Raw genomic sequence first — 12,064 nt, forward strand, 5'->3', positions numbered from 1 at the left:
TCTGACATCAGTAGTAGGGAAAATTTGGAAAACAGTGACAGGATTGGACAGAGTCAGGAAGGGAAATCATGCTTGACAAATCTAGTGGAATTCTTCGAGAATGAAGTGAGTAGAGTTGATGAGGGAGAGCCAGGTGATCTGCTTTGTTTAGATTTTTAGAAGGCTTTTGACAAGTCCCATATGAGAGAATAATGTGTAATTTTAAGATGCATGGAATTGGGGGTGATGTATTGAAATGGATAGAAAATTGATTGACAGACACAAAACAAACAGTAGGAGTAAACCTGTCTTTTTCCGAATGGTAGCCAGTAACTAGTGGTGTATTGCAGAGTTCAATGCTAGGTCCCCAGTTATTCACAATATATATTAATGATTTAGATAATGGAGATAAATGTAATTTGCAGATAACACAAAGGTAGGTAGGAGGGTGATCTGTGTGGAGGATGCAGACATGCTTCAGTGTGATTTGAATATGCTGAGAGTGGGCAAATGCATGGCAGATGCAGTTTAATGTGTATAAATGTGACAGTATTCACTTTGGTAACATAAACAAGAAAGAATATTATTATCTTAATGGCTATAAATTGAGAGGGGAATGCATAACAAGGCCTGGATGTCCTTGTACACAAGTCACTGAAGATAAACGTACAGGTACAGCAGGTGGTAAGAAAAGCAATGGTATGTTGGCCTCCATAGTGAGAGGGTTTGAGTATAGGAACAGAGATATTTTGCTGCAATTATAGGAACCAGGCCAGGTGTTTGATTTAGTGGTAGGTGAGCACTTTAGAGAGAGTGACCATAATTCAGTTACGTTTAGTTTAACAATAGAACGGGATAGGTACATGCCACAGGGCAAGAGTTATAGATGGGGAAGGGCAATTATAATGCGATTAAGCAAGACTTAGGAGGCACAGAATGGGGCAGCAAAATGCAGGGGATGGGGACAATCGAAATGTGGAGCTGGTTTAAGGAACAGTTAATTTGTGTCTTTGATAGGTATATTCCTGTCAGGCAAGGAGGAAGTGATAAGGTAACGGAACCGTGGTTTACTAAAGAAATTGTATCTCTTGTCAGTTGGAAGAAGGAGGCTTATATGATGTTGAGGCGAGATGGTTCAGATGAGGCGATGGAGAGCTACAGAGTAGCTAGGAAGGATTTAAAGAGAGTGTTAAGAAGAGTAAGGAGGGGACACGAGAAAGTCTTTAGCAGGTAGAATAAAGGAGAACCCAAAAGCTTTCTATAGATATGTGAGGAATAAAAGGATGAAGAAGGTAGGAATAGGGCCTTTCAAAGACAGAAGTGGGAAGTTGTGTGTGGACCCTGTGGAGATCGGAAAGGTGCTAAACAAATATTTCTCATCTGTTTTCACTCAGGCAAAGGAGAATATTGCAGAGAGAAGACTGAGATACGGGCTATTAGACTTGAAAGGTTTGAGGTTAGTAAGGAGGAGGTGTTACCAATTATAGAAGGTGTGAAAGTAGATTAATCCCCTGGGCCGGATGGGATTTCTCCAAGAATTCTCTGGGAAGCTAGGAAGCAGATAGCTGAGCCTTTGGCCTTGATCTATGAGTCATCATTGTCTACAGATTTAGTACCAGAGGACTGGAGGATTGCAAATGTTGTGCCCTTGATCAAGGCGGGTGGGGGGGTGGTGTGGTAGAGATGACGCAGGTAATTATAGATCAGTGAGCCTTACATCTGTTGTAGGAAAAGTTTTAGAAAGGATTATAAGAGATAGGATTTATAAGCATCTAGCAAGCAACAATTTAATTGGAAATATCAACGTGGATTTGTCAAGGGCAGGTCATGTCTCACAAACCACATTGAGTTTTTTGAGAAGGTGACCAAGCATGCGGATGAGGGTAGGGCAGTTGATGTGGTGTACATGGACTTTGATAAGGTTCCAAATGGTAGGCTAATGGAGAAAATGCAGAGGCATGGGATTGAAGGTGATTTAGCAGTTTGGATTAGAAACTGGCTTTCTGTAAAAAGGCAATGAGTGGTAGTTGATGGAAAATATTCAGGCTGGAGTCCGGTTACTAGTGGTATGCCACAAGGATCTGTTTTGGGACCACTGCTGTTTGTCATTTTTATAAATGACTTGGATGCAGGCATAAGTGGATAGGGTTAGTAAGTTTGCAAATGATACTAAAGTTGGTGAAATGGTGGACAGTGTGGAAGAATGTTGCAGGAAGACTTGGATAAACTGCAGAATTGGGCTGAAAGGTAGAAAATGGAGTTCAATGCAGATAAATGTGAGGTGATTCACTTTGGGAAGAATAACAGAAGGCAGAATACTGGGTCAATGGAAAGATTATTGGTAGTGTGGATGTGTAGAGGGATCTTGGTGTCCATGTACATTGATCCCTGAAAGTTGCCACCAGGTTGATGGTGCCTTTAAAAAGGCATACAGTGTGTTAGGTTTTATTGGTAGAGGGATTGAGTTCCGGAGCCGTGATGTCATGCTGCAACTGTACAAAATGCTAATGCGGCCTCACTTGGACTATTCTGGTTATCCCATTACAGGAAGGATGTGGAAGCAGTGGAAAAGGTGCAGAGAAGATTTACCAGGATGTTGCCTGGTCTGAAGAGAAGGTCTTATGAGGAAATGCTGAGGGATTTGGGTCTGTTCTCATTGAAGAGAAGAAGGTTAAGAGGCGATTTAATAGAGATATACAAGATGATCAGAGGATTAGATAGGGTGGACAGTGAGATTCTTTTTTATTGGTTGATGACATCTGTTTGTACACGGGGGCATAGCTGCAAATTGAAGGATGATAGATTTAAGATAGATGTTAGAGACAGGCTCTTCACTCAGAGAGTGGTAAGGGTGTGGAATGCCCTGCCTGCCAATGTAGTTAACTCAGCCACATCAGGGGCATTTAAACAGTCCTTGGATAAGCATGTGGATGATGATGGGGTAGTGTAGGGTGATGGGCTTAGATTAGTTCACATCGAGGGCCAAAAGACCTGTTCTGCGCTGTATTGTTCTATGTTCTATAAATAGAGCCTTGGCGAGTCTATACCGAGAATGTTGTGTGTGGTTTTGGTCTCCTTATGTGAGGAAGGATGTTCTTGCTATAGAGGGAGTGCAGGGTTTACCAAACTGCTTCCTCGTGGTGGGATTGCATTATGGGCGAGGTTATCTATTAGGATTATATTTGCTGTCATTCAGAAGAATGATTGGGATCTCATAGAAGCTATAAAATTCTAACAGGGCTGGACAGGATAAATCAGGAAGGATGTTCTTGATGGCAGGGGAGTCCAAAATCAGGGGTCACAGTCTCAGGATATGGAGTAAACCATTTAGGACTGAGATGAGGAGAAATGTTTTCACCCAGAGAGTGGTGAGCCTGGAGGATGATTTGAATGAATGAATGATTTGATTTATTATTGTCACATGTACTGAGATACAGGCTCTTTAATTATGTTGGCTGCTTAATCGAGGCAGTGAGAATTGTAGACAGAGTCAGTGGAAGAAAGGCCAGTTTCCATGATGGACTGGGCTTCGTTCACAACTCTATAGTTTCTTGCCATCTTGGGCAGAGCAGTTGCCATACCCAGCTGTGACTCATTCAGATAGAATGCTTTCTAAAAAAATTGGTAAGAGTCATTGTGCACATGCCAAATTCCCTTAGACTTCTGAGGAGGTAGAGGTGTTGGCATGCTTTCTTGGATTGTAGCTTCAACATGGATGCATCAGGATAGATTGTTGTTGATATTTCCTCTTAGGAACCTGAAGCTCATGACCACCTCTACTTTAGCACCATTGATACAGAAAAGGTCCATGTCCTCCATTATCATCCACTCCCACTGAAAGCAGTTGAGCCAAAATATTCTATGATTTCAAGAAAAAAATTGAATATAGCACATAGGGCCAAAGAGATCAAAGGATATGGGGGGGAATGCGGGCATGGCGTATTGAGTTGGATGATAAGCCAAGATCATAATGAAGGTGGAGCAGGCTCAAAGGGTTGAATAGCCTACTCCAGCTCCTATTTTCTATGTTATCTTTCAGCTGTCTCTGTCCTGAGCCCTGGAAAACCATGTTACATATAGTTCTGGCAGCAGAAAGGATGTATTATTTTGGAGAAGGTGTAACTCAGATTCACCAAAATGATACCAGCATTAAACAGGTTAAACTATGAGGTGGATTGCATAGACTAGGCTGTATTCCCTTGAATATTGGAGATTAAGGATTAATGTAACTGTGATTTTTAAAACAACTAAAAGTTAGGCATTGTAGATAGAAGCAATTTATTCTGATCGGAAATTCCAGAACAAGCAGGTATTACCTTAAAATGAAAACCATCAAGTTCACAGATTTAATATCAAAATGTACAGTGAAGAAGTCTGATTCCCCTGATCGCTGTCAAAGTTCACAATACATTTAATGAAAGAAAACTAGCCTTTGAGTTAATTTGAAATTCATGTGTGTGACAATTGTGAAGCAAGTATTTCAATTTCTGAATTTGTTAGACTTGTAAGGAAATTAAACATTTTTGTTTTCTCTTTAAATTTTGTTGTTCCAGAGCTTTTGTGTACTGCATTGCCTGGGCAGAGTCTCTCCATCAAAACTGTACAGGCACCATTGCAGGGAGTTCTGACTTTCTGCCTCATCATTTATATGACAGAAAATTAGACAAGCTCTCTTATCACTATGTGATTCACCCTGCGAAATTCCTTTACTTCACTCAATTGCTCCAGTACTACCAGATGTATTCCAACAGTATGTTTATAGCAATAGCAAAAAAGGAGGAAATACTCAGCCAATTCAATGACATCTGGAAGTAATTGATCTTTTGATTCAGCCATTTCATCAGTTCTGATGCAAGGTCCCCAGTTAAACTTTTAATGTGTCAGCCTTGTCTTTCCATCATTTGCAGTGTTATTTCAGATTTCCATCAACTGTAACTTTCCTTTAAGTTCTTCAAACATATAGCGTATCACTCATATACTGCAGTTTTTGAATCACTTCTTGTACATCAGGTTGATTCGGTGATGCATTAGAGCAGAACTTTCTGGAACTGCAATTATGGTACCTTTTGTTGAGGTTTTCCCAAACGTTGGAATATTTGGTTCAGACGTTAAACAATCTACACCATTGGCAACCCTTCTCTTTCTAAGGACATAAATTCACCAATACCTTTCCATCATAAAAAGGTTCTAAAACACTTTACTGTAAGAATTTTCTATTACAAATGCACCCACTAAGTCTATAAACTAAATGATATCATTATCCCTGGATTTTTCCTTGTTTTGTGCCTCAGAGTAGGAATTTCAGTATACCTTTACATGTTCATAATATCATCACAATCATAAACTGTGACCCAAGGGCATAAATGATATCATATTCCATATTAACTGGGGTAACCTGAAGCATGACACACTATTGCGAACATGCTGCTGTATTTAACTTAATAGGATAATGTTAGTCCAGACATGGATATGCCTGAAGAATATATTGTCTGAATAGGATAATAAAAATCTGTTGGAAAATTCAATACTATAATATCCACACCTGGTTTATGTTAAGGGGGACTAACAAGCATGGCCGATTCAGGTGAAATACTATGCAGGAGGCAAAATCATATCATGCATGATTGTAGCAAGTCCCTGTGAATGCACCTAGTGAGTTAGTACTTTGACTCCAAGTACTTACGTATTCACAACCGTAGTACAGGTGAACACGGAATGCACAGAAATTTGTTGGAGTGTATGAAAAGTTATTGATGTAAAATACTTGAAAACTAAATTCAAAATACACACAGTGTGGTTAATACACTTCTGATGTTATATTTTTAGATTACTTCCTTAAACCACAAATACTTCAGAAACCACCTAGAGGATAGTCTATCTCTTGGCAGACCACTGCTTATTGAAGATGTGGGAGAGGAGTTGGATCCGGCACTGGATAATGTTTTGGAGAAAAATTTCATCAAAACAGGTTCCATCTACAAGGTAAGCTGATATAACTCTTAGATTTCAATACCTACTACAGAAGGTGCAAAACTTGACCTACTTTTGGGAAATAAGGCCAGGCAGGTGACTGAGGTGTCAGTGGGGGAGTGGTTTGGGGCAAGTGACCATAATTTTATTAGATTTAAAATAGTGATGGAAAAGGATAGATCAGATCTAAAAGTTGAAGTTCTAAATTGGAGAAAGGTCAATTTTGACGGTATTAGGCAAGAACTTTCGAAAGCTGATTGGATGCAGATGTTTGCAGGTGATGGGACGGCTGGAAAATGGGAAGCCTTCAGAAATGAGATAACGAGAGTCCAGAGAAAGTATATTCCTGTTAGGGTGAAAAGAAATGCTGATATGTGTAGGGAATGCTGGATGACAAGAGAAATTGAGGATTTGGTGAAGAAAAAGAATGAAACATATGTAAGGTATAGACAGGATAGATCGAATGAATCCTTAGAAGAGTATAAAGGCAGTAGGAGTATACTTAAGAGGGAAATCAGGGGGCAAAAAGAGGACATTAGACAGCTTTGGCAAATAGAGTTAAGGAGAATACAAAGAGTTTTGACAAAAATGTCAAGGACAAAAGGGTAACTAGGGAGAGAACAGGGACCCTCAAAGATCAGCAAGGCGGCCTTTGTGTGGAGCCGCATGACATAGGGGAGATACTAAACGAGTATTTTGCATCAGTGTTTACTGTGAAAAAGGATATAGAAGATATAGAAAATAGATGTGGAAATAGATAGGAAATAGATGGTGACATCTTGAAAAATGTCCATATATCAGAGGAGAAAGTGCTGGATGTCTTGAAACGTGAAATGTCTTGGATAAATCCCCAGGACCTGATCAAGTATACCCTAGAACTCTGTGGGAAGCGAGGGAAGTGATTGCTGAGCCTCTTGCTGAGATATTTGCATCATCGATAGTCCTAGGTGAGGTGCTGGAAGACTGGAGATTGGCTAATGTGGTGTCACTATTTAAGAAAGGTGGTAAAGACAAGCCAGGGAACTATAGATCAGTAAGCCTGACATCGCTGGTGGACAAGTTGATGGAGGGAATCCTGAGGAACAGACAGGGAAAGACAAGGACTGATCAGGGATAGTCAACATGGCCTTGTGCGTGGGAAGTCTTGTCTCACAAACTTGATTGAGTTTTTTAAAGACATAAAAAGGGGGATTGATGAGGGCAGACCGGTAGACGTTATCTATATGGATTTCAATGAGGTGTTCAACAAGGTTCCCCATGGTAGACTGGTTAGCAAGGTTAGATCTCATGGAATTCAGGGAGAACTAGCCATTTGGATACAGAACTGGCTCAAAGGTAGAAGACAGAGGATGGTGGTGGAGGGTTGTTTTTCAGACTGGAGGCCTGTGACCAGTGGAGTGTCACAAGGATTGGTGCTGGGTCCACTACTTTTCGTCATTTATATAAATGACTTGGATGTGAGCTTAAGACGTATAGTTAGTAAGTTTGCAGATGACACCAAAATTGGAGGTATAGTGGACAGTGAAGAAGGTTACCTCAGATTTCAACATATGGGCCAATGGGCTGAGAAGTGGCAGATGGATTTTAATTCCGATAAATGCGAGGTGCTGCATTTTGGGAAAGCAAATCTTAGCAGGACTTATACACTTAATGGTAAGGTCCGAGGGAGTGTTGCTGAGCAAAGAGACTTTGGAGGACAGGTTCATAGCTCCTTGAAAGCAGAGTCGCAGGTAGATAGGATAGTGAAGAAGGTGTTTGGTATGCTTTCCTTTATTGGTCAGAGTATTGAGTACAGGAGTTGGGAGGACATGTTGCGGCTGTACAGGACATTGGTTAGGCCACTGTTGGAATATTGTGTGCAATTCTGGTCTTCTTCCTATCGGAAGGCTGTTGTGAAACTTGAAAGGGTTCAGGAAAGATTTACAAGGATGTTGCCAGGGTTGGAGGATTTGAGCTATAGGGAGAGGTTGAATAGGCTGGGGCTGATTTCCCTGGAGCGTCAGAGGCTGAGGGGTGACCTTATAGAGGTTTATAAAATCATGAGGGGCATGGATAGGGTAAATAGGCAAAGTCTTTTCCCTTGGGTGGGTAAGTCCAGAACTAGAGGGCATAGGTTTAGGGTGATGGAGGAAAGATATAAAAGAAACCAAGGGGCAACTTTTTCACACAAGAGGGTGGTGCGTGTGTGGAATGAGCTGCCACAGGAAGTGGTGGAGGCTAGCACGATTGCAACATTTAAAAGACATCTGGATGGGTATATGAATAGGAAGGGTTTGGAGAGATATGGGGCGGGTGCTAGTAGGTGGGATATCTGGTCGGCATGGACGATTTGGACCGAAGCGTCTGTTTCCATGCTGTACATTTTTATGACTCAATGACTGTTTGAGGAATTTCCAAGAGCAAGGAAGATTGATGGTTGGCAGTTGTAGGAAGGGAGAAAAGCCGCAGGTACAGTCCTATCCACGGTCAAATCCAGGAAAGGTAAGAGAGGTAGGCAGGTAGTGCAGGATTCTGTTGTGGCTATCCCTGTTTCAAACAAGAATGCTGGTTTGGAAAATGTAGGGGGTGTTGGATTCTCAGGGAATGGAGGATGAACAGCCTTGTTTCTGATATCAAGACCGGCTGTAATGTAATTAGGGGTAGGTCAGGTTCCAAATGATCAATTGTGTTAGGGGACTTTCTAGTCAGGGGCACAGACAGAGGTTTCTGTGGCCAGCAGCGAAAAAGCAGAATGGTATGTTGCCTCCCTCATGCCGGGATCAAGGATGTCTCAGAGAGGGTGCAGAATGCTTTCATGGGGGAGAGGGGCCAGCAAGAGGTCATTGTCCACATTGGAACCAACGACATAGGAAGGGAAAAAAATGAGATTCTGAAGGGAGAATATACAAAGTTAGGCAGGAATTTAAAAATGAGTCCTCGACGGGAGTAATATCTGGATTACCCCTGGTGCTGCAAGCTCGTGAGGACAGGAATAGGAGGATAGAGCAGATGAATGCATGGCTGTGGAGTTGGTGTATGGGAGAAGAATTCACATTTTTGGATCATTGGAATCTCTTCTGGGGTAGAAGTGACCTCTACAAGAAGGATAGATTGCACCTGAATTGGAAGGGGACTAATATACTGGCAGGGAGATTTGCTAGAGTTGCTCGGGAGGATTTAAACTAGTAAGGTAGGGGGTGGGGGGGGGGGGGGGGGGGGGAGAGTGGGGGGGACCCAGGGAGATAGTGAGGAAAGAGATCAATCTGAGACAGGATACAGTTGAGAACAAAAGTGAGTCCAACAGTGAGGGCAGGCAGAGACAAAGGAGAGAACAAGGTAGAATTGATAACTTAAATTGCATTTATTTCAATGCAAGTGGCCTAACAGGGAAGGCAGATGAACTCAGGGCATGGTTAGGAACATGGGACTGGGATATCATGCCAATTACAGAAAAGTGGTTTAGGGATGGATAGGACTGACAGCTTAATGTTCCAGGATATAAATGGTATAGGAAGGATAGAAAGGGGACAAAAGAGGAGGGGGAGTGGCGTTTTTGATAAGGGGCAGAGTTACAGCTCTATTTAGGGAAGATATTCCTAGGAATATATCCAGGGAGGTTATTTGGGTGGAAATGAAAAATAAGAAAGGGATGATCACCTTATTGGGATTGTATTATAGACCCCCTAATAGTCAGCGGGAAATTGAAAAACAAACTTGTAAGGAGATCTCAGCTATCTGTAAGAATAATAGGGTGGTTATGGTAGGAGATTTTAACTTTCCAAACATCGACTGGGATTGCCATAGTGTTAAAGATTTAGATGGAGAGGAATTTCTTAAGTGTGTACCAGACAAGTTTCTGATTCAGTATGTGGATGTACCTACGAGAGAAGGTGCAAAACTTGACCTACTCTTGGGAAATAAGACAGGGCAGGTTACTGAGGTGTCAGTGGGGGAGTACTTTGGCACCAGCGACCATAATTCTATTAGATTTAAAAGAGTGATGGAAAAGGATAGACCAGATCCAAAAGTTGAAGTTCTAAATTGGAGAAAGGCCAATTTTGACGGTATTAGGCAAGAACTATCGAAAGCTGATTGGAGGCAGATGTTCGCAGGTAAAGGGATGGCTGGAAAATGGGAAGCCTTCAGAAATGGGATAAGAGGAGTCTAGAGAAAGTATATTCCTGTTAGGGTGAAAGGGAAGGCTGGTAGGTGTAGGGAATGCTGGATGACTAAAGACATTGAGGGTTTAGTTAAGGAAAAGAAGGAAGCAGATGTCAGGTATAGACAGGATGGATCAAGTGAATCCTTAGAAGAGTATAAAGGCAGTAGGAGTATACTTAAGAGGGAAATCAGGAGGGCAAAAAGAGGACATGCAATAGCTTTGGCAAATAGGGTTAAGGAGAATCCAAAGAGTTTTTACAAATACATTAAGGCCAAAAGGGTAACTAGGGAGAGAATACGGCCCTTGAAAGATCAGCAAAGTGGCCTTTGTATGGAGCCGCAGTAGATGGGGGAGATACTAAACAAGTATTTTGCATCAGTATTTACTGTGGCGAAGCACATGGAAGATATAGAATGTAGGGAAATAAATGGTGACATCGTGAAAAGTGTTCATATTACAGAGGAGGAATTGCTGGATGTCTTGAAACGCATAAAGTTGAATAACTCCCCAGGACCTGATCAGGTGTAGAACTCTGTGGGAAGCTAGAGAAGTGATTGCTGGGCCCCTTGCTGAGATAATTGTATCATCAATAGTCACAGGTGAGGTGCTGTAAGACTCGAGGTTGGCTAATGTGGTGCCACTGTTTAAGAAAAGTGGTAAGGACAAGCCAGGGAACTATAGACCGGTGAGCCTGATGTTGGTGGTGGGCATGTTGTTGGAGGGAAACCTGAGGGACAGGATGTACATGTATTTGGAAAGGCAAGGACTGATTCGGGATAGTCAACAAGGCTTTGTGTATGGGAAATCATGTCTCACAAACTTGATTGAGTTTTTTGAAGAAGTAACAAAGGGGATTAATGAGGCCAGACCAGTAGATGTGATCTATGTGGACTTCAGTAAGGCTTTCGACAAGATTCCCCATGGGAGACTGGTTAGCAAGGTTAAAGCTCATGGAATACAGGGAGAACTAGCCATTTGGATACAGAACTGGCTCAAAGCTAGAAGGCAGAGGGTGATGGCAGAGGGTTGTTTTTCTGACTGAAGGCCTGCGACCAGTGGACTGCCACAAGGACCTGTGCTGAGTCCACTACGTTTTGTCATTTATGTAAATAATTTGGATGTGAACGTAGGAGGTATAGTTAGTAAGTTTACAGCTGACACCAAAGTGCACAGTGAAGAAGATTACCTCAGATTACAATGAGATCTTGATCAGATGGGTCAATGGGCTGAGGAGTGGCAGATGGAGTTTAATTTAGATAAATGCGAGGTGCTGCATTTTTAGAAAGCAAATCTTAGCAGGACCTATACACTTAATGGTAACGTCCTGGGGAGGTGTTGCTGAACAAAGAGACCTTGAAGTGCAGTTTCATAGCTCCTTGAAAGTAGAGTCGCAGGTAGATAGGATAGTGAAGAAGGTGTTTGGTATGATTTCCTTTATTGGTCAGAGCGCTGAGTATAGGCGTTGTGAGGTCTTGTTGTGGCTGTGCAGGATGTTGGTTAGGCCACTGTTGGAATATTGCATGCAATTCTGGTCTCCTTCCTATTGGAAAGATGTTGTGAAACTTGAAAGGGTTCAGAAAAGATTTACAAGGATGTTGCCAAAGTTGGAGGATATGAGCTATAGGGAGAGGTTGAATAGGCTGGGGCTGTTTTCCCTGGAGCGCGGAGGCTGATGGGTGACCTTATAGAGGTTTACAAAATCATGAGGGACATGGATAGGATGAATAGACAAAGTATTTTTCCTGGGGTGGGGGAGTCCAGAACTAGAGGGCATAGGTTTAGGGTGAGAGGGGAAAGATATAAAAGGGACCTGAGGAGCAATGTTTTTATGCAGAGGGTGATACGTGTATGGAATGAGCTGCCAGAGGAAGTGGTGGAGGCTGGTACAATTGCAACATTTAAAAGGCATTTGGATGGGTATATGAATAGGAAGGGTTAGGAGGGTATGGACAGGGTAAGTAGGACTGTGTTAAG

At 42.0% G+C, this 12,064-nt stretch overlaps 1 protein-coding gene across 2 annotated transcripts in view; it reads left to right on the forward strand.

Moving 5' to 3' along the window:
• dnah5 (dynein, axonemal, heavy chain 5) overlaps positions 1–12,064 on the forward strand; it is a 343,383-nt gene that overhangs the window by 275,208 nt on the left and 56,111 nt on the right. For both annotated transcript variants that reach the window (XM_043689617.2, XM_087987009.1), the window contains one exon: positions 5,806–5,961. In XM_043689617.2, the coding sequence (XP_043545552.2) occupies positions 5,806–5,961 (156 nt within the window). The remainder of the gene's footprint in view (positions 1–5,805; positions 5,962–12,064) is intronic.

Source organism: Chiloscyllium plagiosum, unplaced genomic scaffold (genome assembly GCF_037043375.1).
Source record: "Chiloscyllium plagiosum isolate Xiang-an unplaced genomic scaffold, Cpla_swu_hap1 HiC_scaffold_5, whole genome shotgun sequence".
NCBI lineage: Eukaryota > Metazoa > Chordata > Chondrichthyes > Orectolobiformes > Hemiscylliidae > Chiloscyllium > Chiloscyllium plagiosum.